General features: G+C 36.5%; 1 protein-coding gene across 6 annotated transcripts; it reads left to right on the top strand.

Moving 5' to 3' along the window:
• The first annotated feature begins 8,453 nt into the window (after nt 1–8,453).
• On the top strand, nt 8,454–22,764 carry LOC109813159 (putative prolyl 4-hydroxylase 10). Of its 6 annotated transcripts, none has more exons than XR_014434045.1 (9): nt 8,454–8,796; nt 8,890–8,977; nt 10,529–10,626; nt 10,782–10,879; nt 12,149–12,278; nt 12,375–12,562; nt 12,676–12,765; nt 16,441–16,521; nt 16,612–22,764. XR_014434045.1 is itself a non-coding variant. In XM_083075205.1 (9 exons), exons 1-7 carry the CDS (start codon nt 8,591–8,593, stop codon nt 12,747–12,749), a joined length of 882 nt encoding a protein of 293 aa, XP_082931331.1. In that variant the 5' UTR covers nt 8,454–8,590; the 3' UTR covers nt 12,750–12,765; nt 16,441–16,468; nt 16,612–22,764. The 6 variants fall into 6 exon arrangements, 5 of the variants coding, with proteins under 5 accessions (XP_082931331.1, XP_082931330.1, XP_020232882.1 ...); XM_083075205.1 differs by having other exon boundaries at nt 16,441–16,468; XM_083075204.1 differs by lacking the exon at nt 16,441–16,521.
• Nucleotides 22,765–24,132: the final 1,368 nt, after the last annotated feature.

Here is a 24,132-nt window from a genome sequence, read left to right as displayed (position 1 = left end):
CAAGAACCACCAACACCACGTACACGGCCTGCGTGCTCTAGCCTTCCTATGGCCGTTGTGAGGATATCATCCCGACCATGGGAAACAAATGACCCCTCGGTGGTCTGCTCAACTAAACCCTCCTGCAACATATTAACAATAAGTATACCCTGGACTACACTTATGAATTAAATGAGTTGAAATGAAGAGTCTTAGTTTGTATATTTTTACTTACTATTTTATCAACAACGACCCTTGCAGACTCAGAAGTCATTTGCCCATCTGATTTTGTCTAGGCTGCTATCCACATCTCATGGCGGGGTGGTGACTTCACACGGTCAGCAGACTCAACCCCTGTTGCCTCTGCCCTAGCCTTCTTCATTTTCTTTTTTTTTTAATTCATATCCCCCTCTTGACAATAGATGGGGTGCATCATTCTTGCTCTGTCGTTCTTGGGCAACTATTCTTTTGGCCTGCAATAATACAAAAAAGAAAATGAGATTAATTAAAATAATGATTAAGTATTTGTGTCAATGTAAGAGTTATCAATAACTAACCTGTCAAGAAGGGTCCAATCGAGTGGCACGAAATTGCATCCACTCCTCATTAGTGATCTGGTACTTTAGATAAGGAGTCTCATTTTGTCGCTCTCCAAATACATACTCCCGTGTCAAGAAAGTCTTGAAGTCTCTCCACCTGGTGGCAAGGGCAGATAACATCTTCCTCCTCATGACCTCAGTGTTGGGAATGTCAAAATTTTGCTATGAAAATAACAACAAATAATAAATCATGTATTTAAGTTATATAATATTGAAAGGATGTGAAAGTATATACCTGAATATCCTGCCACATGAGGTTCTTGTCAGCCTCCTGAACGTCATCCCATGATGGAATGATAATAGAAACATGTCGTCGAGCTAGGACTCCCAAATAGCTCTTAAACTTGGCAGCATTTGGGCCTGACGCCTTGCCAGAACGAGGATCCACCTCAACCGGTGTCCTCTCCTTGGCAATGTGTCCAGCTGTCAACCCAGACAATCGGGTGACAGATCTACCTTCCCTCCTTCAACTACCAGACCCCGAATCCTCCATAATCCTGAAATATAAAGCTAATGCCATTAAAATTAAAATCAAATATGTGAAGTCTCTTTTACGAATGAAAAATTTGTTACATACATAACGTTCATAAAAGTTTATGACAATGCATGAAAATATGTGCCACCCATGACGTAGATTGCATTCATCCATAACAATATAGCAACAAAATAACTAATAAAAAAAATAATACAAAAACACAAACCTATTAGGTTGGAATGTTTTCCCATATTCCTTCATCATGATCACTTCGAATAGCATGTATTTCGTCCACTTCATTGTCCACAATAGGACCAAATGATCTGCTTGAGAAAGACGGTGTCTCATGCATATCTAGAGACTCATCTTCGTGAGTTCCATGCATGGTTCTTCCTTCGAGGACCACTGACCATTTCTCATTACATGGATCCTTGACATAAAAAATTTGTCTTGCTTGATATGCCATAATAAAAGGTTCATCCTTATAACCGACCTTGTTCAAATCAACCGAAGTAAATCCTAAATCATCTGTCCGTACACCCGTATTGCCATCAACCCATTTACACTTGAACACAGGCACTCTAAACGTAACATAATCAATTTCCCATATGTCTTGTATGACTCCGAAATAACTCATAGATGCTGTAATAGGATTTTTATCTTTAGAACTAGCAAAGTGCACAGCCTCAGCCTGAATTGTAACCCCACGGTTTTGTACTCTACTTTTGTCATCTTCTATCTTTGTATAGAAACAATATTTGTTAATGTCATACCCACCAAATGTAATCACATCGTTGTTAGGCCCACGAGCGAGTCTCAAAAGTGTATCAGAAGCATTAACCTCACCGTAAACCTTTTTCTTAAACCAAGCTAAGAAACTCTTGTTATGTTCATTCAATACCCATTTCTCATTCATTCGGGGGTGTGTTATCTTGATTTCATCTATGTGTTTAGATATGTAAGGAATTACTTCATCAGTGTTGTTCAATATGTACGAATGTGCTTGGTCAACTTCTGTTCGACTCACAGTTCTAATCTTTAAACTTCGAGTACCCTTACCAAATTGTTTCCCATCATGTCGAGTCTTAGGAATTCCTATTGGTTCTGATTTCGACATGTACCCTGAACAAAACTCAATGGCTTCTTCTGCAATGTACCTCTCTACAATAGAGGCTTCTGGGCGGTATTGATTCTTGACATATCCTTTTAAGATCTTCATGTATCTCTCAACAGGGTACATCCATCTAAGATAAACCGGGCCACACAATCGAATCTCCCTAACCAAATGAACTATCAAATGCACCATGATATCAAAAAATGAAGGTGGAAAATACATTTCCAATTGACACAAGATTGTTATTGCTTCATTTTCTAACACATCTAACTTTACAAGGTCAAATACTTTGTTGCAAATGGCATTGAAGAATAAATACAATTGAGTAATAGAAACTCTAACAGAATGGTAAAATGTTACGAATAGCCACAGGCAAAAGTTGTTGCATTAACACATGACAATCGTGAGACTTTAAACCAATCAACTTCAAATCTTGCATAGACACCAAACTCTTAACATTTGAGGAGTACCCTTGTGGAACTTTCACACTGCGTAAGCACTCACAAAAGTTTTTTTTTTCTTTCTTTGATAGAGTATGACAAGATGGAGGCAAGTAAGTGCGTCTTCCAATAGACTGAGGATGTAACTCAGAACGTATACCCATGTCCACCAAATCTTATCGTGCTTTCACTCCATCTTTAGTCTTTCCTTTGATGTTTAGCAATGTCCCAATTACACTATCACAAACATTTTTCTCCACATGCATCACATCTATGCAGTGTCTAACATCTAGCTTGCACCAATAAGGAAGATTAAAAAATATTGATCGTTTCTTCCAGATATTTCTCTCAGTTGACTTTTTTTGCGTCTTTCCGAACACAATGTTAATGTTCTTCACCCGCTGATACACTTCTTCACCATTGCGCGGTGTCGAGGCAATTTCATCCTCCTGACATCCATTGAATGCTTTCTTCAATCTACGGTATGGATGACTACGAAAAAGAAACTTACGATACCTAGTGTACGCAGTCTTTTGCCCATGTTTCAATTGGGTATAACTTGTGTTTTCTTCACATATAGGACATGCATAATGACCATTCACACTATACCCACTCAAGTTACCATATGCTGGAAAATCATTTATTGTGCAAAATAACATTGCACGTAAAGTAAATTTTTCTTCACAATATGCATCAAAGACCTCCACTCCTGTCTCCCACAACATTTTCAAGTCATCAATCAATGGACTAAGATACACATCTATTTCATTTCCTGGTTGTCGCGGTCCTGATATCATCATAGACAACATAATATATTTTCTCTTCATGCATAACCAAGGAGGCAAATTGTAAATGACCAACAAAACTAGCCATGAACTGTGTTTACTACTTAAGTTCCCATAAGGGTTCATGCCATTTGTAGCTAGACCAATTCTCAAGTTTCTTGACTTTGCACCAAATTCTGGAAATGTTTCATCAATCCTCTTCCATTGTAGAGAATCAGCTGGACGTCGAAGAAAATTGTCACATTTTCTACCATTTTCATGCCATGTGAGGTTTTTTGCATCCTCTTTAATGGAAAACAATCTTTTAAACCTAGCTATTATTGGCAAATACCATAACACCTTAGCAGGGGGACCCTCTATTTCTTCCTCACCACTACTTCCATCAGTTTTCTTTTTGAACCGCGACAATCCACATGTCAGCCACACTTTCAGTGTAGCAAAATCATTTGTATACAATACGCAATCATTAGGGCACGCGTGTATCTTCTTATACTCCAAACCCATTGGACATAGTATCTTTTTTGCCTCATAGTTGCGATTAGGTAACGTGTTATCTTCTGGAAGCATCTCCTTCAACAACTCCAACAATTTTGTGAAACTTTTATCAGTCCAGCCATTTCTTGCTTTTAAACTAAACAATTTTAAAGTTGCTGATAATCTTGTAAACATACTGCATCCTGGGTACAATGGTTGCTCAAAATCACACTTTAAGGTATCATACACATGTGCTCTTTCAAAATTTTCTTCACCAACATCATGTATCATCTCTTCTAAATTATCGTCCATCCCTTCAAAATTTTCAGTTGTTGACACTGTTGGAATGTCTAATATTTCTCCGTGCCATGTCCATACTGTATAACTCTTCACAATACCATATATAAAACAGGTGATCACGTATTTCTCCAACTTCCTGACGTATCTGATTCAAACAACGAACACATGGACAATAATATGCCCCTTTGATGGGTTTCCCATTTTCTCTTGCAAACTGCAAGAACTCTTCAACTCCATTTCTGTACTCTTGACTAATGCGACTTACATTCATCCAACTTCGATTCATTATCTATATATTAACACAAATTAACTATTGACTCAGTTATTCATAATTTTTCTAACCTAAACTACAATCCTAAAAGATCGATAGTAATTTCGGATAAAATCCATAAATATTTCTACTAATACGATGATAAACTAAAGGTCAATGCATTAAAAAGTCCCTCTTTAATGCATCTGGAACGGCCCGTACTGAAACCAGAACGGGCCGTTCCAGATTCAAAATAAACAAAGATTTATGCGTCTGGAACGGCCCGTTCTAAAATCAGAATGGCCCGTTCCAGCTGCAATAATTCTTTGTTAATTGTTTATCTGGAACGGGCCGTTTTGGTTTCGGAATGGCCTGTTCCAGATCAATGATAAACAAACAAATTAATCAAGCAGAACGGCCCGTTCTGGTTGCAGAACGGGCTGTTCCAGATGAACATTTAACAGAAAATGCAGAAATTAATTCGTTTAAGAAATTTACCTTAAATGTCGAATGTGCATAATCTTAGGCTTAGTCTGGAATGTGCAAACACACGAACTTAGACACTTAGAGATTGAGAGAAGAAGATTGAGAGAAGAAGATTGAGAGAAGAAGATTGAGAGTTAGATGAAAGAAAACAAAGGGACGCGGGAAATGAAAAGAACGTTGGCATTTTAGTGACTAATTTATGTCGGACATTGTGGGGTCTGACGTAAATTAGACAATCTACGTCGGCCACATGTTCCCCCGACGTAGATTGTCTAATTTACGTCGGACCCCAATATCCGACATAAATTAGTCAGTCCATATTTACGGAACTGTCACCGCGTTTTTATAACGTCGGGTTTGTGTTTCCAATCCACAAATATAATTGTTTTGTCATTTAGAATATTGGAATACTTGAAAGTTTATTTTGAGACTTATAAATCTGAAACTAAACATGTTGGTAGCGTTTTCGTGATCCTGTAGTGCCGCGGTTGTGATTCTTTATTTATTATTTTATTTTAGAAAAACATCATTCATTTTTCTTGGTCACAAATATATGTTCCTTTACAGACATGTTGGAAACATGGTTGGATGATAAAATAGACACTACTCCCGACATCAAACTATGGTTGGTTGGTCACATTGAGAAAGACCACCCAGCCCCTTCCTCTAATAGCAACTACCTGGCTCCCGTTAATCAGTATCCATGTCTCGTACGTTGCCATAAAGAGAAGGTAACCGAAAGAAATGACGTGGAGGAGCCAAAAATCGATGCAAGCAAAAATGTTGTATTAATTGAATCATGCCGTAATAATAAATAGATAGCTATCCGTCTCATGCATAAATTATTTTGATAATCTATAGATAAAATCATTTCACACTAGTGCAAAATATAGAATTTACATCATAGTTTTCTCATTAATATTAAACTATCCGACGTAAAAAAGATGTGATGATAATTTTAAAAATAAGTCTAATTTTTCGGATTCATGTAATCCGACGTAAAAAAGATTTTTATATTCCTCTGGGCACCTTCGTCTTCTTGGCGTTTAAGGTTTTGCGCCATCAAGTACCTTCGATGAAAATGACATTGTTGGAGAAGACCATGATGGGGCCCAGTACTGGTGGAGAAGATGCGGTGGAAGAGAAGTAGAATGACGAGGAGAATGTTGAGAGTAATGGCTTGCATGGCCTTGAACCTGACGTAGCGGGGGAAGCTAGGGTTTCTTACAACACCCAAATAGAGGGCGAAGAAGGCGACGAAGGAAGAGTAGGGGATGGATCTGTAGAAGGCGAGGAAGGGGAGGATGGGCTTGAAGAGGAGGGCCAGCTTCGGGAACTACGCCATCAGGTACCGCCCGTGCTGGACGAAGTTCAAGAAGAGCAGCTCGTACACCGCCACTGAGATTAGCCGTTCTATCGCCGGCAGAGAGGTGGAGGAGTTCGACATGCGAGCCCCGATGACGCCGTTTTGGGGTTTGAGGGATAAAAGGGGATTTTTGTGGTTGAGGGTTTTAGGGTGAGGGTGGGGGTGCGGAGGAAGGAGTATGGACGGAGGAGAGGGAGGGTCGCCATCTGTCTAACACCATCTTTTTCACTGTTTACACTTTCTTCACTAATTTTATGTCGGTACTTGATGTTACGTCGATTAACTCAACCGACCCCAAATTAAAGTCAGACTATTTTATGACATAAAAAACATGAAATAACAAACATAAATTCTATATTTTGTATTAGTGTCAGTAAATTAAGATCGAATCGAATGATATATATTTATAAAAATAACAACTATTAGAGATTGAATAAATAAATATTTAAATAATTTTAATTAATTAGCTTATCATCACATAAACAATATCTTTCTTATTTTTATGCTACATTTAAAAGTTTTTTCATTAAAAAATAATATATCTCTATATAATGATTGTTAGAATTGTTATAGTCTAAAAAAAATACTTACTTTGTTTAGAGATACTCATCATAAAATTAAAAGAAATTGAAAAAGGAGAAATATGAATATGCTACAAATGAAAATATAAACATATAATAAATAATTCAAATATATATGTTGTATAATTGAGTCTGAACAAATAAGGACATGAAGAGATTAAAATCATTGTTAGATTATAAAAATTTATAATAACAAATAATATGTTTTTTTTACTCTATTAATTTTGTCGATATATTAATATATTTTTTAATATATTAATATATTTATATTATAATTTAGTAAATTCTTAATATAATGATAAAAAAGATTGTTATGTAATAACACTCTATAATGATACAATACTTGACAAGAAAATTATTTTTACTTATACTATAAATATAATGTATGTTGATATATGTACTATAAAAAAATGTAGGTACAGGTTATAAGAACATACAATATATGTTAATAAATCTCATTCAAAATCAACATCAAAATTGTGTGTAATTTTATTAATAATTTTATAATATATTTTTATTTATATTTTTTGACAGAACTTTTATTTAAATTTTAAATATAGTATCATTAGTAATTAATATTATCAATATCAATAACTATTGATTAATGAAACTTAAATGTAGTAATTATTAGTAATGATTAATATTAATTTATTTGAATTTTAAATTTAGTGGCTATTAATTAATATGTTATTAATTTGTTTTGTTCATTTGTTAGGTTCATTTGTTAATATGTTTTATATTTTTTAGATAATATTTTAGTTTTAATAATTATTTCGTATCAGCTTATTTTATAATAACATTCATATATAAAAAATGTTTTGAGGAAAAACTATGTTGTAAAAGTCGTTTCCTTTATATTATTTATATAATATTTTATTTTATAATTTAGATATAAAATATTTAAGAGAAAATTATCGGACAGATGAAATTATTCCCTTTATATATACTATAGATTTTTTTATTAATAATAAATTAATTTTTATCTACTAAAATAATTTCCCTTTTATGTTTTGTATCATTTTAAAAGATTGATGTAATTATATAAATTTAATGTTAAAAATTATATTTAGTATAATATGTGCAAAATATAGTTATTAGTATTGATTTTATATATTATTTTGGATAAATTGATTATTTTTTGAATTAGTTTATTTTATTTTTATAAAAAAAACATTTATATAATTACATTTATATGTATTTAGTTTAAGAAAGTTTTGAAGAGAAGAGAGTTTAGAGGGAAAAAAGTTGGTGTAAAACCTGTACTCTTTATACTATTAATTAATAGATGAGGTCCCATAAAAGTATTTTCTTAATAAAACAAGTAATTAAACGATAAAATTTTAATAATAATTAAAATAAATTAGTAACATTTACAAAGATTAAAAAGTGAATTAAATTTAGTGTGAAAAACTTTACGCTAACAAAGTATAGATTAGTAACTCTTAAATTTTACGTTCACGTATAATTTGGATCACAGTAGAATTTCGTTAAATTTGAAGACATATTTATTAATTTAATAATTTAATTACAGGACCAGATCTAAGAACATGGATGGTATATATGGAATGGTATGCATGACGTGAAAAGTCTTTGTACACAGAGAAGGTCCAATCCAAAATTTCCATAGTAATGATACTAATATTGTGGGGAGAAAAAGAAAAACCAGAGGCACAGCCCACAGAGAGTGTTAATAAAACGTGTCCTTTCGACTGAATTGAATTGAATTGAATTTGGGATCTGAATGGTGAAGGCGAGGCAGTCGCGGATTGGGCCTCGGAAACCGTCGTCGAGGGCGGCGTCGTCGTGGACGCTGACGCTGACGCTGCTGGTCACGTGCTCCTTCCTCATTCTCATTCTCCTCGCTCTCCGCATTTTCTCCATTCCCAATGATCATTCTGGACTCTCCAAGCCCAACGATCTCAACAACATTGCTCGCAACACTCACATGTATATATGTATATGTGTCACTGTTTCTGTTTCCTCGTTTTCTCGATTTTCGATTTTCGATTTTCTCTCACGTTGTCTCTCTCTTCCGTGCAGCACCGAAGGTGATCTTCACGATGGGGAAGGCCGGTGGGTTGAGATAGTATCGTGGGAGCCAAGAGCTTTTCTCTATCATCATTTTCTGGTCAGTTTTCGATGCTGATATATTATTAATATTCCCTCCGGAATATATCCAATTTCGATGCTGCTATGATGTGTGTTGTAAAACCACAATGTTACTTGAGAAATTGTCGATAACTGCTGCTATGGTACATGTGAATTAACTTGTGCGGATGTTTGAGTTGGGGTTTAAAGTATGGAATTGATCGAATACTATAGAGAGTTTTAGCATCTTATTATCTGTTGAACAAGATTTTCTTTGAAGGAAAATAATTGTGATATAAACCAAAAATTACAATTATAAGACAAAACTTAAATGTGGTTTGTCAAGTTCTTTTAATGGTATTAGAATTGGTGTTTCATTTATTAATTTCCATGATGAAAGTTTGCATTTAAGAGCTGTGTAAGTAACCAAAGTAACGGAGAACAACATTAAAAACACCTAAAAAAAACCGTTAAATTTTTGTCCTAAGGATAGTAACGATGAAGTCTGTGTTGAAGTTATTTTAATAATAATAATTTTAGTCTTTTAACGGAAATTTGTTTTTAATTCCTTAAATTTAAAATTTTTATTTTTAGTTTGTAATTTCAAAAAATCTTATTTTAATTTTTATACTCAAATTTTGTAAGAATATTTTCAAAATAATATCTTATAAAATTTAGTTATTAGTGTCTCTTTTAATAAAACTATACATCATATTAAACATAAATAATGATAATGTATAATTGTATTAATATGTTATTTTTACATATGTTATTAGTGATATGAAAGATTAAAATATTTTTTTTAAGTTATAAGGATTAAAAATAATAATTTTAAATTTGTAGGATTAAAAACAAATCTCTTATAAATTTAAAAAAATTAAAATCATATTTAAACCATAATAATATACAAATGTGACTGTAGGCACTTTGCTCCGGCAAGAGTTGCTCATCATTAATGATATTGTGCTTGTCACCGGATTTCTACATGTTAAACTTGTTAAAGAGAACGTGGGCTTACGGTCTCTTTGAATAAATTTTTTTCTAGAAATATTTTTAAAAAAATAGAAGAAAAAAATAATTTTTTTATAAATTAAAATTAGTTTATCCATAAATTATTTTATAAAAGTCTTATCATATAATGGTTTTGGTTTTTACTCATTGATGCTTAATAGGGGTGCTTGAAATCTTTTTCAACTCACTTTTAATACTATTGGAGGAATAACCAAAATTATGAAGTGGAGTACAAATCTGAGCATTCTTACATTTTTCTTATACCAAACAAGCATCAATCAAGTAATTTTCATTTCAAATATTCTGTTTATCCATCTTGCATTTTCAAGCCCGTAATCACCAAAGATGTAGATTTTCACTTAATTATAGTCATGGTTTAGGGAAAAAATAGAAAAAGGGACAACCTAGGCTCATTTCTCAAAGTTATTGAAACGGGGTGTTATTTTCAATTTTGAATCCCACTTTTAACATGAGATGATTATATTGTGTTACCATTGTTTAAGGTAGGTCCTTAGCTGTAGTATTAATATTTCAGTGTCCACTTTTGAAATACTGAAATTTGGGCGATTAATCTTAACAGACCAAGGAGGAATGCGAATATCTAATTAATACGGCCAAGCCAAACATGCATAAGTCAACCGTTGTTGATAGTGAAACTGGAAAGAGTAAAGACAGCAGGTTGGATTTTTCCCCTGTACTTTTCTGTTAAGTGTCCTTTGAGTTCAGTATTGAAAATAAATAACTTGCCACTTTGTTGAAGGTAAACCTTATCTCTCTCCCTCTCTCCTTTGTTTCATGTAAACCTTATCTATACTTATTCCTTTTGCATTTAGAGTACGGACAAGCTCTGGTACTTTCCTAGCCAGAGGACGTGATCAAGTTGTGAGGAATATTGAGAAAAGAATTGCTGATTTTACTTTTATACCTGTAGGTATGTACTTTCTTCCTTTTGCCACTTTTTTTATGAGTTTAATTGTTGATAAAGCTAAATTCATTGCTTTTTTTAATTAATTATTTTTTCTGGTTCACATATGTATCAAGTCAATAAGGAGTGCCAAACATCCCTGCACCCTGTAACCAAGTCATAAACCAGCTCCCCTGTTTTTCCTTCTCGTGTTTAAGTCAGGACACATCGCTGGGATCCCTAGATATAGAACAGTCATGAACCCGATTATTTTGGGTTGTAATATTAACAAAATAAAAAACATTATATACTCATAGGAAATAAAATTTTAAACCTTCATATTTACCTAAAAAATGCTGTAAGTTAATATGATAAGCTTAATTTTGGTTCATATATAGACACTTTTATACAAGGAGTTTTATATTTAAAGTATCAGACCCTTTTATGTAATTATGATGTGGTAATTGTATGTTTATACAAGGAGTTTTATATTTAAAGTATCAGACCCTTTTATGTAATTATGATGCGGTAGTTGGATGATATTTAATGTAACATAAAAAAGTTTCTTAAATTAACTATTGTAAAAGAATCCAAGATAAATTAACAAATTGTTTTCTGAATAATTTGATATTTTCAGAACACTTGATGTTATCAAATATTTATGCCTATGTATATTACAAAACAATTATTCATCTCTTTAGATTGTGTACTATACATTTTTCTTTAATGAATATTTTTTTCAACCTGCATGAGACTGACTTCTATGAATCTTGTGAGTTGAAGTTGTCTTTGTGCTTCATTACTCTGCTTGCTATCCTTTACGCATTTCTATGCTTTTCTTTTGTTAATGAAAACGAAACGAAAATCATGTACAAAAAATTTCTTGAAATCAAATCACATTGGTGATGAGATCCATACTATTTTTTTTTCACAACTAATATACTTTATGAAGCTGAAATATTAATCGTATGAATATGCAAAATTCTAAATCGTGCTTCTACTTTCGACGAGATATGCATCTATCGGCTCTTGACACTGCCATCCTTACATGTTTTGCCTTTCTTTGCTCTCTTTAAAAGTTTAAAACAACTATAGTTAAAGCAATGGGTCATATATGATGACTATTTCACTCCATCATGAAGTGCTCTTGGTAAGAGATATTTTAAAGTTGATTTTCCACCAAGCAAACAAGATGAAACATTTTTTAGTTGTCTTTGCTTTCTGCATGACGCTCAGATAGTATGTTATTTTTCATCATATACTTATATTTAAGCTATGATGTCTCACAATATGCAGAGAATGGTGAAGGACTTCAAGTTCTTCATTATGAAGTTGGGCAAAAGTATGAGCCTCACTTTGACTACTTTATGGATGCCTTTAACACTAAGAATGGGGGTCAGCGCATAGCAACAATGCTGATGTACCTGTAAGTGACTTCAATTGCCTCTTGTTTGTTAACGTCAAATTATCTTTGATATGAATACAGATGCTCATGTCCACTTTCTGTATTCTAATGATGCAGTTCAGATGTTGAAGAAGGGGGTGAGACAGTGTTCCCAGATGCAAAGGGAAATTTCAGCTCTGTGCCTTGGTGGAATGAGCTTTCTGAATGTGGGAAAAAAGGACTTTCAATTAAGCCAAAGATGGGTGATGCTTTACTTTTCTGGAGTGTGAAGCCTGATGCAACTTTGGATCCATCGAGTTTGCATGGTTAGTGGCTGTTCTATGGCCATTATTATTATTACACCTGTGTTATGTTGACAAGCTTTCAATTTTAGAGCAGATAAACTAACAAGCCTATCTGTTTCTGCGATAATTTTCAGGTGGTTGTCCAGTGATCAAGGGTAATAAGTGGTCATGTACCAAATGGATGCGAGTCAATGAATACAAAATTTAAATAGGCATCAAAATAGGTATTTATCTCCCCCTTCTTGTTTTACTATTTACTGACATAAATATAGCTTTACAATTAAGGTTAGGCAACAGTGTCTTTTTCACAATGTAGTTTTAAATTATTGTTAATTTAGTCTATAAGGTGAATCAGCTGGTAGAATGCTTACATGTAATTTCATGTAAAAAGTTGTTTTAAGTCAAATATCTTGTCAACATTATCTTGTATCTTGCACTATATATTATGTTGTTCTGTTGTTGGGGAATTCATCTGGCCATCAGGTCAAAAGATTTAGTTACAAATATATTACGTGGAGGAGAAAGGACTAAGAAATCTTCTGCAATCTGTACAACTATTTAGGATTACCACTGCTAAAACTGGAAGACTGATATCTGTTTGCTTCATATAAAACTTTATTTCCAAAGTTGAATTTCTTGCCAATCATGATTCTGAATCGTGGTTTTTGTTTAATAAATTTAATATGACACTTATTTCCATTAGCTTCTAACGTTGATTTACTTCCTTTTCAGGCTTATATTGAGTTTTACATGTCAATATTACACTAAAGTGATTGTGACTCGGTGCCATATTTGCATGATAATGCTTTCAGGGGTGGAAGGAAAATGTTGTTTACAGCATGTTGCCGCACCCTGTAATTTTGGATGTTCTATATACCTCAATTCTTTGTCATACGTACCCTTAACGGTTATATTACTAATGGAGATTAATAAATTTTTATAGATTTGTAGATTTGCATTAGGGGTGGAAGAAACTATATGAAACCAATAGATGGAATGAGTAAATATATATGCCACAGGCTTTTCGCGCAGTGTTTAATTTGTGGGTGCGTTGTTTTGCTAGTAACTACTAACTAGTAGTTAGTAGTCAGCCTCTGGTATTATAGAATTTTTTTTATAGGCTTTGTTTCAAAATATATGAATTCAAAATCAATAGACGACATGTATAAATACATAGCTTTTCCTTTTGGGCATGTTTTAGATAAATGTTTTGATATCCTCTTTACTATTGTTCATTATTATAGACGTCATTTAATATCATAATTTGTTAATATTATAATTAAGTCCTTACATATTATTAAACAATAGTAGAAAGAGTGCCAAGATATGTTATTGTAAAACATTGATGGAACTAAGTAGGTGAGACGGATTGATAAATCTTCCTTGCTTTGTTCCTCACAAGATCTTGTCCTTGAGAATGCAATTCCGGAAAAGAAGAAGTATGAGACCGGATTTGGTTGAACCAAATCAAGATGGAAGCACTGTAGCATAGGAGAGCAAAAGATTGCTCACGGATCCACCTAGAAGTTCTAGGAATTCCTAAGGCTAAGCAAGGTTCCAAGGGACTTTTGGGAGAGAAAATGGATTAATACAAATTTCAGATTTCTCAAAATGTTCAAAAGTGATTACAAATGGGAGGTAAGGTCTATTTATAGATCCTCAAGTCATGCTAGTGGCACCAAATTCAAACTAGCAACATTAATTAGCGCCAATATTTGAATTTCAAATGGAATTTGAAATTCAAATTTTGGTGTCACATGTCCTTGGCCATGAACTTAGGCTCCTAGCTTCATCTAAATGTCATTTTGGAGTCATTCAGTGTGGATTTGGTGTGCACATGTTTAGCCCCTCAAAGCTTAAAACATGTGACTCTAAATTCATACTAAATGACTTCTAAATGAAACTTAGATTTTGCCTAATTGACCTATTCTAGTTTTCCTCCAATATTCCTAATCTAATGATCTAATTACAATGACCAACCAAATACAATCAATAGGAAATATTAAAATAATTAAAATGAATCCCATATTGGATACCAAAAGCCTAAAGGCCCATGAAACCCATAACTAGGTCCATAAAGGCTAAGGCCCAAAATTTCTATACTAAAGGTCCAAAATACAAAACCAAAAATATGAAATCCTATACTACACATGAACACAATAATGATGGTGGTCAATGTAAAGCCCATGTGAAGAGTACCCTAGGCTCACCAAGTCCATTGAGACCACCAAGCCCATTGGGCTCACCAAGCTCTGAAGCAGTCAAATCTTCTAGTAATCTCCTAGCCATGGCTCTAGTGGTTGGACCTTTGGTCCATGCTCTTCCATCATCCCCTCCCTCTTGAGAAGGATTCGTCCTTGAACCTAAGGACTCGTTCTCATCATCATTAGCTCCTATAAAAGGTTTTAAATCACTGACATTAAAAGTAGGGCTAACTCCATAATTAGAGGGTAAATCAAGCCTATAAGCGTTGTCATTGATACGTTCATCTCCTTGGGGACTGAGTTTAGACTTCCTCTTTTGTGGAAATCGTTCTTTTCTTAAATGAAGCCAAACCCAGTCGCCTTCCTCGAAAATCATACCTTTTTTGCCTTTATTGTTGGCTCTAGCATACCTCTCATTTTGTTGTTGTATGTGTAATTTAACCCTTTCATGTAATTTTTTTACAAAATCAGCTCTTAAAGCCCCTTTTTTATGAATAAAATGATTAACATCAGGAAGGGGAATCAAGTCTAGTGAAGTTAAAGGGTTAAATCCATGCACAACCTCAAAAGGAGAAATATTGGTAGTCGTATGGACTACCCTATTGTAGGCAAACTCAATATGTGGCAAATACTCATCCTAAGATTTATGGTTACTCTTTAAAATTGCCCTAAGCATAGTGGATGTGACCTATTGACTACCTCTTGAAGTTTAGTGAAAAACACACAAAAGAGGAACTTTGCGTCCGAAGATCTATCGTCTGTTCGAAAATGGTTTCCTCGGTCAAACAAATATAAGATCTTCTAAATATTGTTTAGAAAATAGGTAGTAGTAGACAAAATTTTTCAGAGTGATAATTCAATGTGAGTAAAACTGCATTTCTAAATCAAATAACAATGCACAGAGTTTTTATACTGGTTCACTCATTCTGAGCTATGTCTAGTCTCCTTCAACCGAAGGGTTCCACTAATCACAACGGATTACAAGTATTCTTAACCACTTCTAGTTCGTCAACTTCACTCGCTGACGCTAGTATTTTTAAACCACTTCTGGTTGCCCAAGTATTCTCAACCACTCCTGGTTCGTCAACTTCACTTGCTAACGTTAGTATTCTTAAACCACTTATGGTTATACAAGTATTTCTTTACTAGCCTCTTCAGGCTTTACAGACGATGGATGTTTTGAGTGTGTTTGTGACTCTCACAGAGAGGATGGAATATTCTACACTCACTAAGGTTTTCAACGTTAGTTTTACAAGAATGTGTTTAGAGTGTCTATGTAACTCTCACAGAGAGGATAAAATGATTTCTACACTCACTAAGATAAACTATCTTAGTTTTACACGAATATTCAACTTTGCACAAGAAGAGAGGTGAGATTGTTTTGACACTTGTTTTTGCTTATTGTTTGTTACTTCTCTTCTTGTTCTTTTCTTCTCAGGTCTTGTTATTTATGGCCTTGTGATAGAAATGCCCGTTATTTAAATTTGAATGTGTCCGTTGAGGCGGAGCTTTCTATTGGTGCAGATAAACGTTCGTTCATGGCTACACAGATCTATTTCATTTAATGCGCTTGATTTTGCATTAAATGTTTTGCTTGCTTAATATGTGTTACGTGAAGTCCTTTGCATAATTTGTTCCCCTTTTTTTTACTTCAATCATGACCTATGTATGTTTGTCCTTTTTCTGTCATTATAGCTGCAGAGGCGTTGCCTTTCTCTAAAAAGTAGGTGTACTTGCCCTGACACACGTAGCTTTGACTTGTGAATTCACGCTCTTGTATTTTTCTTCTCTCTTTTCATATCTTTGATAACTCCGTGTGCTTTTCTTATGAATAGAGATGATGTATGATATTCTTCGTTATTGTAGACCCCTAAAATTGTCCGGGTCGGAAATAAAGCTCGAAGACTCTCGAAGACTGAAGGAAGATCAGCCAGAAGGAATCCTGGAAGGCCCTAGGAGGGTTCTCTGTAGGTCTAGAGGTCTTAGAATAGCTCAAAATAAGGAAGTGGAGGGAATGAAGCCCAATACGGCCGTACTGAACTTAATACGGCCGTATTGAAGCTTCAATACGGCCGCAGTGAACTCAATACGGCGTATTGAAGTTTCTGAAACTTCAATACGGCCGTACTGAAATCAATACGGCCGTATTGAAGCTTCAATACAGCCGTATTGAACTCAATACGGCCGTATTGAAATTTCTGAATTTCAATACGGCCGTATTGAACTCAATACGGCCGTATTGAAGTTCAAAAATTTCAATACGGCCGTATTGCTCCTGTAGGCCGTATTGCGCCTATTCCCTATAAATATGACGTCAATTGGACGTCATTACACACTGGCAGACTCAGTTTTGACTCCCTCCTTGAGTATTCTGGGGTTTTTGAGCAGTGTTCTGCCCTAGAAATCTCTCTGGGAGTCGATCCGACGAAGTTCTGGAATTCCGAGCACTTAGCTTGGAGATTCGAACCTAGTCGAAGGGAAATCCTCCGGATTCCCATAGTCAAAAGTTTTTAGGAAGGAGCGAGCGAGCTTGTAGAGCGAGGGAACGCCAAAAAGCTTCCCAGTTTCACTCAATATATAAAAGCACGCTTCAAGAGGTTTCTTCTTAAATCCTTCCTTTTACTGCTTTCTGTGTGCATATTTAAACTGTCATCATGTAGATAGTTAATTTATAATTGCTTAGAATAAATAGGGGTAATTTAGTAATTTTACGCTGTTATTTTAGAAAATAATCTGTCATAGGGAACCCGAAAGGGGCGCTGTGGGGTGCTAACACCTTCCCCACGCGTAACCGACTCCCTTACCCAACTCTGGTTGTAATGGCCAAAGTTGATTTGAAAAATCAATTGCCTTATCCCTTTTTCCAATGTTTTGAGTAAAACATTGGTGGCGACTCCACGAACCCCTCCTTTTGCGAAAACCACTAATCCATGGAGGGTCCCGCTTGGGATTAATATGGATTAGTGAGACTTTTAATAAAATTGCTCGTTTGACAAGGTCTCAGTTTGAGAATACGTCATTCTAGCAATCCATATTTTTAAACAAATAAACGAGTCCAACCATCCTTCGCGAATGCCGAAAGCCCGCTTCGGGCCGGTGGCGACAGATGGCGACTCCACTGGGGAAGCTTCGAGAGTCAGTCCCATTTAGTGACAGATTATTTTTAACAAATAATAGTTAAAATTACTTCATTACCCCTTGCTTGTATGATAACATGCTTTATATATTTGGCTTTAAATAACTGTTGTTTGTTTAAATTTCCGCAATTGTTTGAAATAAAAATTGCACACAAACCTTTGCACACAACAGTTCCCTCTATACCCGGGGGCATGAGTGGTAATCCATAGGGAGTGGATGTTAGTACGGCCGGTTGAATGGGTCTATAGGAGCCTACGAGACCGTTGTCGGAAAAACATCACTCAAGGTGATAACCATGAACTTAAGTCCGACGGTGCGTTGGAACTTTCCATCGACCCACGACGAGAGGAATTGGGTCCCTATAATGGGGGCACCTTGGGGGCCTCAGACCGGTGAGAACAGTTAGATCCACCTTGAATATGCACTTTTCTGCAGGATACCCCCACCTCGTGATTCGCTCGTGACTGTTCGTGGATGAGTGAATTGTTTGTGCATTGTTTATGTGAAATTGTTTGAGCATACATTGCATTTCTTTAAACATACAACATTCCTATTCTTTTAAAAATAAGAATAAATAGGAATAAGAATCTTCCATTATACGGTGTTAACATCTACCTTCATTACATTCATATAGGTAGTTTCCCTTTTCACCCAAAAATACAAAAAATATAATAAATAAAAATACCCAAAAAAGAAAAAAGGGTTATTTATCCAAACCAAGCAATATCATGCATCATCTTAGGGACATCCCGAAAACATGATAAGGCTTAGTTCAATAAACACAATGCATGCATATTCATCGCCATCATCTCATATCATGCATATAGATCATGGAGGGATCTAGGAGTCATTCATACATCTCTCCTAGTAATCCATTAATAAACATTAATACAAAGAAAGGATTAGTCGATGCGTATGTTCAAAGAATGGATCGCACGCCGTTCGTTATCAAGTGTAAGCCAACAACCGTGCCAATCGAGCGCACATCAACCCCGTTGTTGGTAATCAAGACGAATAAAGGGGAAGGTCCGACACCATTAAGGATCACAGTCCCAAGGCCTTTCCCTTACAAATCAAATAAGGCTGTGCCGTGGATATACGACATCCACTCTTCTGCTGACAGCGATATCTCCAACATCGCTGGACTTGGGGGCATGACTAGGAGTGGCAGGATCTACTCTCCCGAAGATCTGCATGACAAAGCTCCCAAGAATAAAGGGAAAGAAAAAGAAGAAAAAACCGAGGAAAATAAGGAATCCGAGGAGGAGACAGACAAACTGTTAAAATATATCCGACAGAGCGAGTACTCCATCATGGATCAACTTCATAAGACGCCAGCAAAGATTACTCTGTTGTCGTTGATCCTATGCTCCGAACCGCATCGGCAAGCTCTGTTGAAAGTCTTGAACGAGGCATACGTGTCGCACACTATCTCCCAAGACAAGTTTGAGGGGATTGTTAGTCACATCACGGCTAATGATCACCTCACCTTCATCGATGAAGAAATCCCCGCCGAGGGATCAAACCACAACAAGCCCTTGCACATCTCTATAAAGTGCAAGGAGTATCACATCGTTAAAGTCTTGGTAGATAATGGATCTTCCTTGAAAGTAATGCCAAAAAAAAAAAAAACGCTCAAGCAATTGGCAATCAAGGGAGTCCAAACGCGCCCGAGCAACATGATCGTTCGAGCTTTCGACGGTTCTAAAAGAGAAGTAGTGGGAGAAATCAATCTTCCAATCCAAATTGGACCCACTATCTTCAACGTCGAATTTCAAGTGATGGATATCACTCCCGCATACAGCTGTCTCCTCGGCCGACCTTGGATTCATGATGCGAAAGCTATTCCTTCTACGCTCCACCAGAAAGTCAAGTTCATAGTGGGTGACAAACTGGTGACCGAACAAGCTAAAGATGACATACTCATCAGCAAGCCATCCAACATACTTTATGTGGATGCAGCAGAGGAAGCTTTAGAAACCGCCTTCCAAGCATTGGAAATCGCCAATGTTGAAACGTTTCCCCGAGAAATGAAGAAGGTAGCTCATACGCTCACAAAGAACGGATACTTGCCAAGACAAGAATTAGGCAAGGACTCCCAAGGAATCCCGGAGCTACCCATTATCAAAGACAATCCGGGGAAACAAGGGTTAAGATACAACCCTAACAAAGATCAAAGGACGAAGAGGAACCAAGATCCTTCTCGACGTTCTTTAAGCCAGATCTTTAGGAAGGCTGGTTCACAAACGTCAAGGCCAGCTGTTGTCATCAAGTGTCCTTCTCCTTCCGATAGGGATGTATAGACTCAGTGACTATTAGAGATCACTCCTCGGGGACAGCCCGACCCCCGAGCCTCGATAGGGCACATGTTTCCATTATGATTATAATAAAATCATTCTTCATTAATTCTTTATTGCTTCTTTTCTCGCTTGCAATAAAATTCTAGACCACATTATTTTAACCCTGTTTGAATAAGCATGAATGAGGTTAAAATCATCTTAATAATAATAAACCCACATCATTTTTATGTGGAAGTGTGTGTGTCAACTTGGAGCACCTTTTCTTGGCCTCAATAAGTGCCATCATGGATAAAGAAATCCTAAAGAGCAAAAGACCCGCTAGGAATCCCACAAAAGGGTGACCTAGGCAAAAGTTAGGGTTACAAAATAAGACCAAAAGACCCGCTAGGAATCCCACAAAAGGGTGACCTAGGCAAAAGTTAGGGTTACAAAATAAGACCAAAAGACCCGCTAGGAATCCCACAAAAGGGTGACCTAGGCAAAAATTAGGGTTACAAAATAATGAATAAAAACAAAAGCCCGCTAAGACACCACAAATGGGTGTTTTAGGCAAAAGTAAGAGCCATCAAAAAAAGAAAAAAAAAAAAAAAAAAAAAAACAGAATAAATCCATGATGGTACCATCAATTGAATTCAACAAAGGGGCTCAAGAAAAGCTATCCAAGTTGTCAAAGCACAATCATTAATAACAAAGATGTGCTTAACCTCATAAGTGTTTAATCAAACAAGCCTAAACACATAAGCCTACCATGGCCAGCCATTCTTACAAAATCCATTTTTCAAAAATAAAATAATCCCCTCTAAAACACAAACTTTTGAAAATATATCCTTTCTTTCTTTTCTCTCTTGTCCCAACGATTTTTGAATAATCTAGTGGAAACATGGAGATATAGTGGTCAATAGGAGGGTTGACACATCTCTTAAAGAAAGGGAAGAATCATTTGGTTGATGACACCAAAATCAAAATACGCATCATTCCTCGGTAACAGAAATCGGCAGAGCACAGTCCGTCTGGAGGAATGGCAAAATCCAAACAAGAAAAACGCATCGGTTAATTCTTTTGAAAAATGAATCAAATAGAATTAGGTGCATCATACTGCATACATGCATACAGATGATAGGTGTAATGGAAGATCGCTTATTCTCTGTTTATTGAAAAAAACAAAAAATATATATATATATATATATAAACTTCAGAAAAACAATACGCCCGTATCGTGTTCAGTATGCCCGTACCAAAATTAGGGTTATGAACAAATTTTCAATTCAATACGGGCATACTGAAATGAATAACGGCCGTATTGGCAATAACAGAAATCCTCCCTCACATCAATGACAAAATTCCTCCAAGAAGAAGAGGATAGGGGAAGCCATTCATTTTTTTCCAAAAATAAAATAATTAAACTTGCATTTTGTGCATCGCGCACAATTAATTGCACATTCAAAGACCTCATCATGAGGCAATTGCATAAAATAGAAAAAATAGAAAAATTGCTTGTGTATGACAGCAGCAAACAAAATGCAAAGATTCAGAAAATCAACAGCGTCATACAGAATAACTGAGCCTGGAGAGGCTTGCCGAAAAAATACTCTCAGAATAACTGAGCCTGGAGAGGCTTGCCGAAAGAATACTCTCAGAATAACTGAGCCTGGAGAGGCTTGCCGAAACAATACTCCCACAGAATAACTGAGCCTGGAGAGGCTTGCCGAAAGAATACTCTCAGAATAACTGAGCCTGGAGAGGCTTGCCGAAACAATACTCCCACAGAATAACTGAGCCTGGAGAGGCTTGCCGAAAGAATACTCTCAGAATAACTGAGCCTGGAGAGGCTTACCAAAAGAATACTCTCAGAATAACTGAGCCTGGAGAGGCTTGCCGAAACAATACTCCCACAGAATAACTGAGCCTGGAGAGGCTCGCCAAAATAATACTCTTTCAAAATAATTGAGCCTGGAGAGGCTCGCCGAAATAATACTCTCTCATAATAACTGAGATATTTCTGTACAGAAAAAGCCGAAAAACAACAGAAAAGGCAAAAATACAGAAAAAGCCAAAAAATGACAAAAAAGGCAAAAATACAGAAAAAGCCAAAAAAATGACAAAAAAGGCAAACATACAGAAAAAGTCAAAAGTCGACAAAAAAAGACAAAGATTTCACATCTTTCAGAATAACTGAGCCTGGAGAGGCTCGCCGAAATAATACTCTTTCAGAATAATTGAGCCTGGAGAGGCTTGGAGAAATAATACTTCATCAGAATAAATGAGCCTGGAGAGGCTCGCAGAAATAATACTCCCCAGAGAAACCTCAACTCAAGCTCACGGAACGAATCCCCAGCGAGAGCTATCAAAGCAAAATCGATGCAATCCCCAATGGAAGTGCGATCATCCAAACAGTATATACAAGTCAAAGGACTTAACACTTCCTCAGTGGAAGATAGCTCTCCGACTCAAAGCGCTGAGTGAGGCTAAGCCTGCAGAGGCTTCCTAAATAATACTCTGGGATACATAAGATCCCTCATTCCCCAATCGCCTACTCAGAGGCATCCCTGCAAAAGGAGAAAAATCAAAAAATATCAATAAATATTCCCCAAGCGGAATCCGGCACTCAGCCGAACACTGAACTTCAAATCCCCAGTCGTCTACTCAAGAGGCACTCCTTCAAAAAGGAAAACCCAAAAAAGAAATCAATAACAATTCCCCAAGCGGAATTTGGCTTTTCAGCCAATCATCAAACATCAAGATAATTCGCCTACTCAGAGGCACTTCCTTCAAAAAGCAAATATCATAAAAAGATCAATAAGTATTCCCCAAGTGGAATCCGGCTCTTAGCCAAACATCGAACGTCAAGCCGATACGCCTAACAGAAGAGGCTAATCACAACCAATGACAAAATCCCCTAGCGGATAACAGCCTACACAGAGGCTACAAAATCAGAAAATCAAAAAGAGTCACCCGAATAAGGATAACCGGGATACTCCACCAACGTCGAAAGGACGTCAGCCAATCATAAGGCATCGCTCAACTCAGAGAGAGAGCATCTGTGTCTATACCCCAAGGAGTCAGAAATTCCCCAAGGGTACCAACAATGCAATGCAAGTTGGGGCACAGGAACCTGTGAATGACTGCACATCCCCTAGACGGATCCCTGCGTTATCCAGCCCTCAGTGGCACAAAAATCAAAAACAATCGTCGAAGCAGCATCGTGGACTGTGGAGACAAAATCAACATCCAAAATCCCCAGCGGATAACAGCCTACACAGAGGCAGCAAAAAATCAGAAAATCAAAAAGAGTTACCCGAATAAAGATAACCGGGATACTCCACCAACGTCAAAGGACGTCAGCCAAACATAAGGCATCGCTCAATTCAAGAAGAGCATTTGTGTCTACACCCCAAGGAAACAGAAATTCCTCAATGGGTACCAACAATGCAATGCAAGTTGGGGCACAGGAACCTGTGAATGACTGCACATCCCCTAGATGGATCCCTGCGTTATCCAGCCCTCAGCGGCACGAAATCAGAAAAACCGTCGAAGCAGCATCGTGGACTGTGGAGACAAAAATCATCTCAAATCCCTGGAGAGGGCAAACTCACATTGCCAATGTCGTCAAGAACACAGAGGCAGACCCTGGAGAGGGCAAACTCAGTTGCCTAGGTCGTCAGAAACAACCGAAGCAGAGCCTGGAGAGGCGGTACTCAATCATCAGTGATGTTAACACTGATGTCTAGCTTCCGGCTCGGGCATCGAGTGAGGCTAGGCCTGGAGAGGCGGTACTCAACCATCAGCGTCGTCAGAGGCACGTTGGTGTTCAACTTCCGGCTCGGGCGTCGAGTGAAGTTGACCCTGGAGAGGGCAAACTCAGCTGCCTAGGTCGTCAGAAACAACCGAAGCAGAGCCTGGAGAGGCGGTACTCAATCATCAGTGATGTTAACACTGGTGTCTAGCTTCC

The sequence above is a fragment of the Cajanus cajan genome, chromosome 5, assembly GCF_000230855.2.
Source record: "Cajanus cajan strain Asha chromosome 5, NIPB_CcT2T_4, whole genome shotgun sequence".
In the NCBI taxonomy this organism is placed as follows: Eukaryota; Viridiplantae; Streptophyta; class Magnoliopsida; order Fabales; family Fabaceae; genus Cajanus; species Cajanus cajan.
The sequence above is the reverse complement of the archived record's forward strand: the minus strand, read 5'-3'. Positions and strand labels throughout refer to the sequence as shown.

Bases quoted from the DNA above. Each gene is read 5' to 3' on its own strand.
- LOC109813159 (XM_083075203.1), top strand. From the start codon at position 18,714: ATGGAGGGATCTAGGAGTCATTCATACATCTCTCCTAGTAATCCATTA.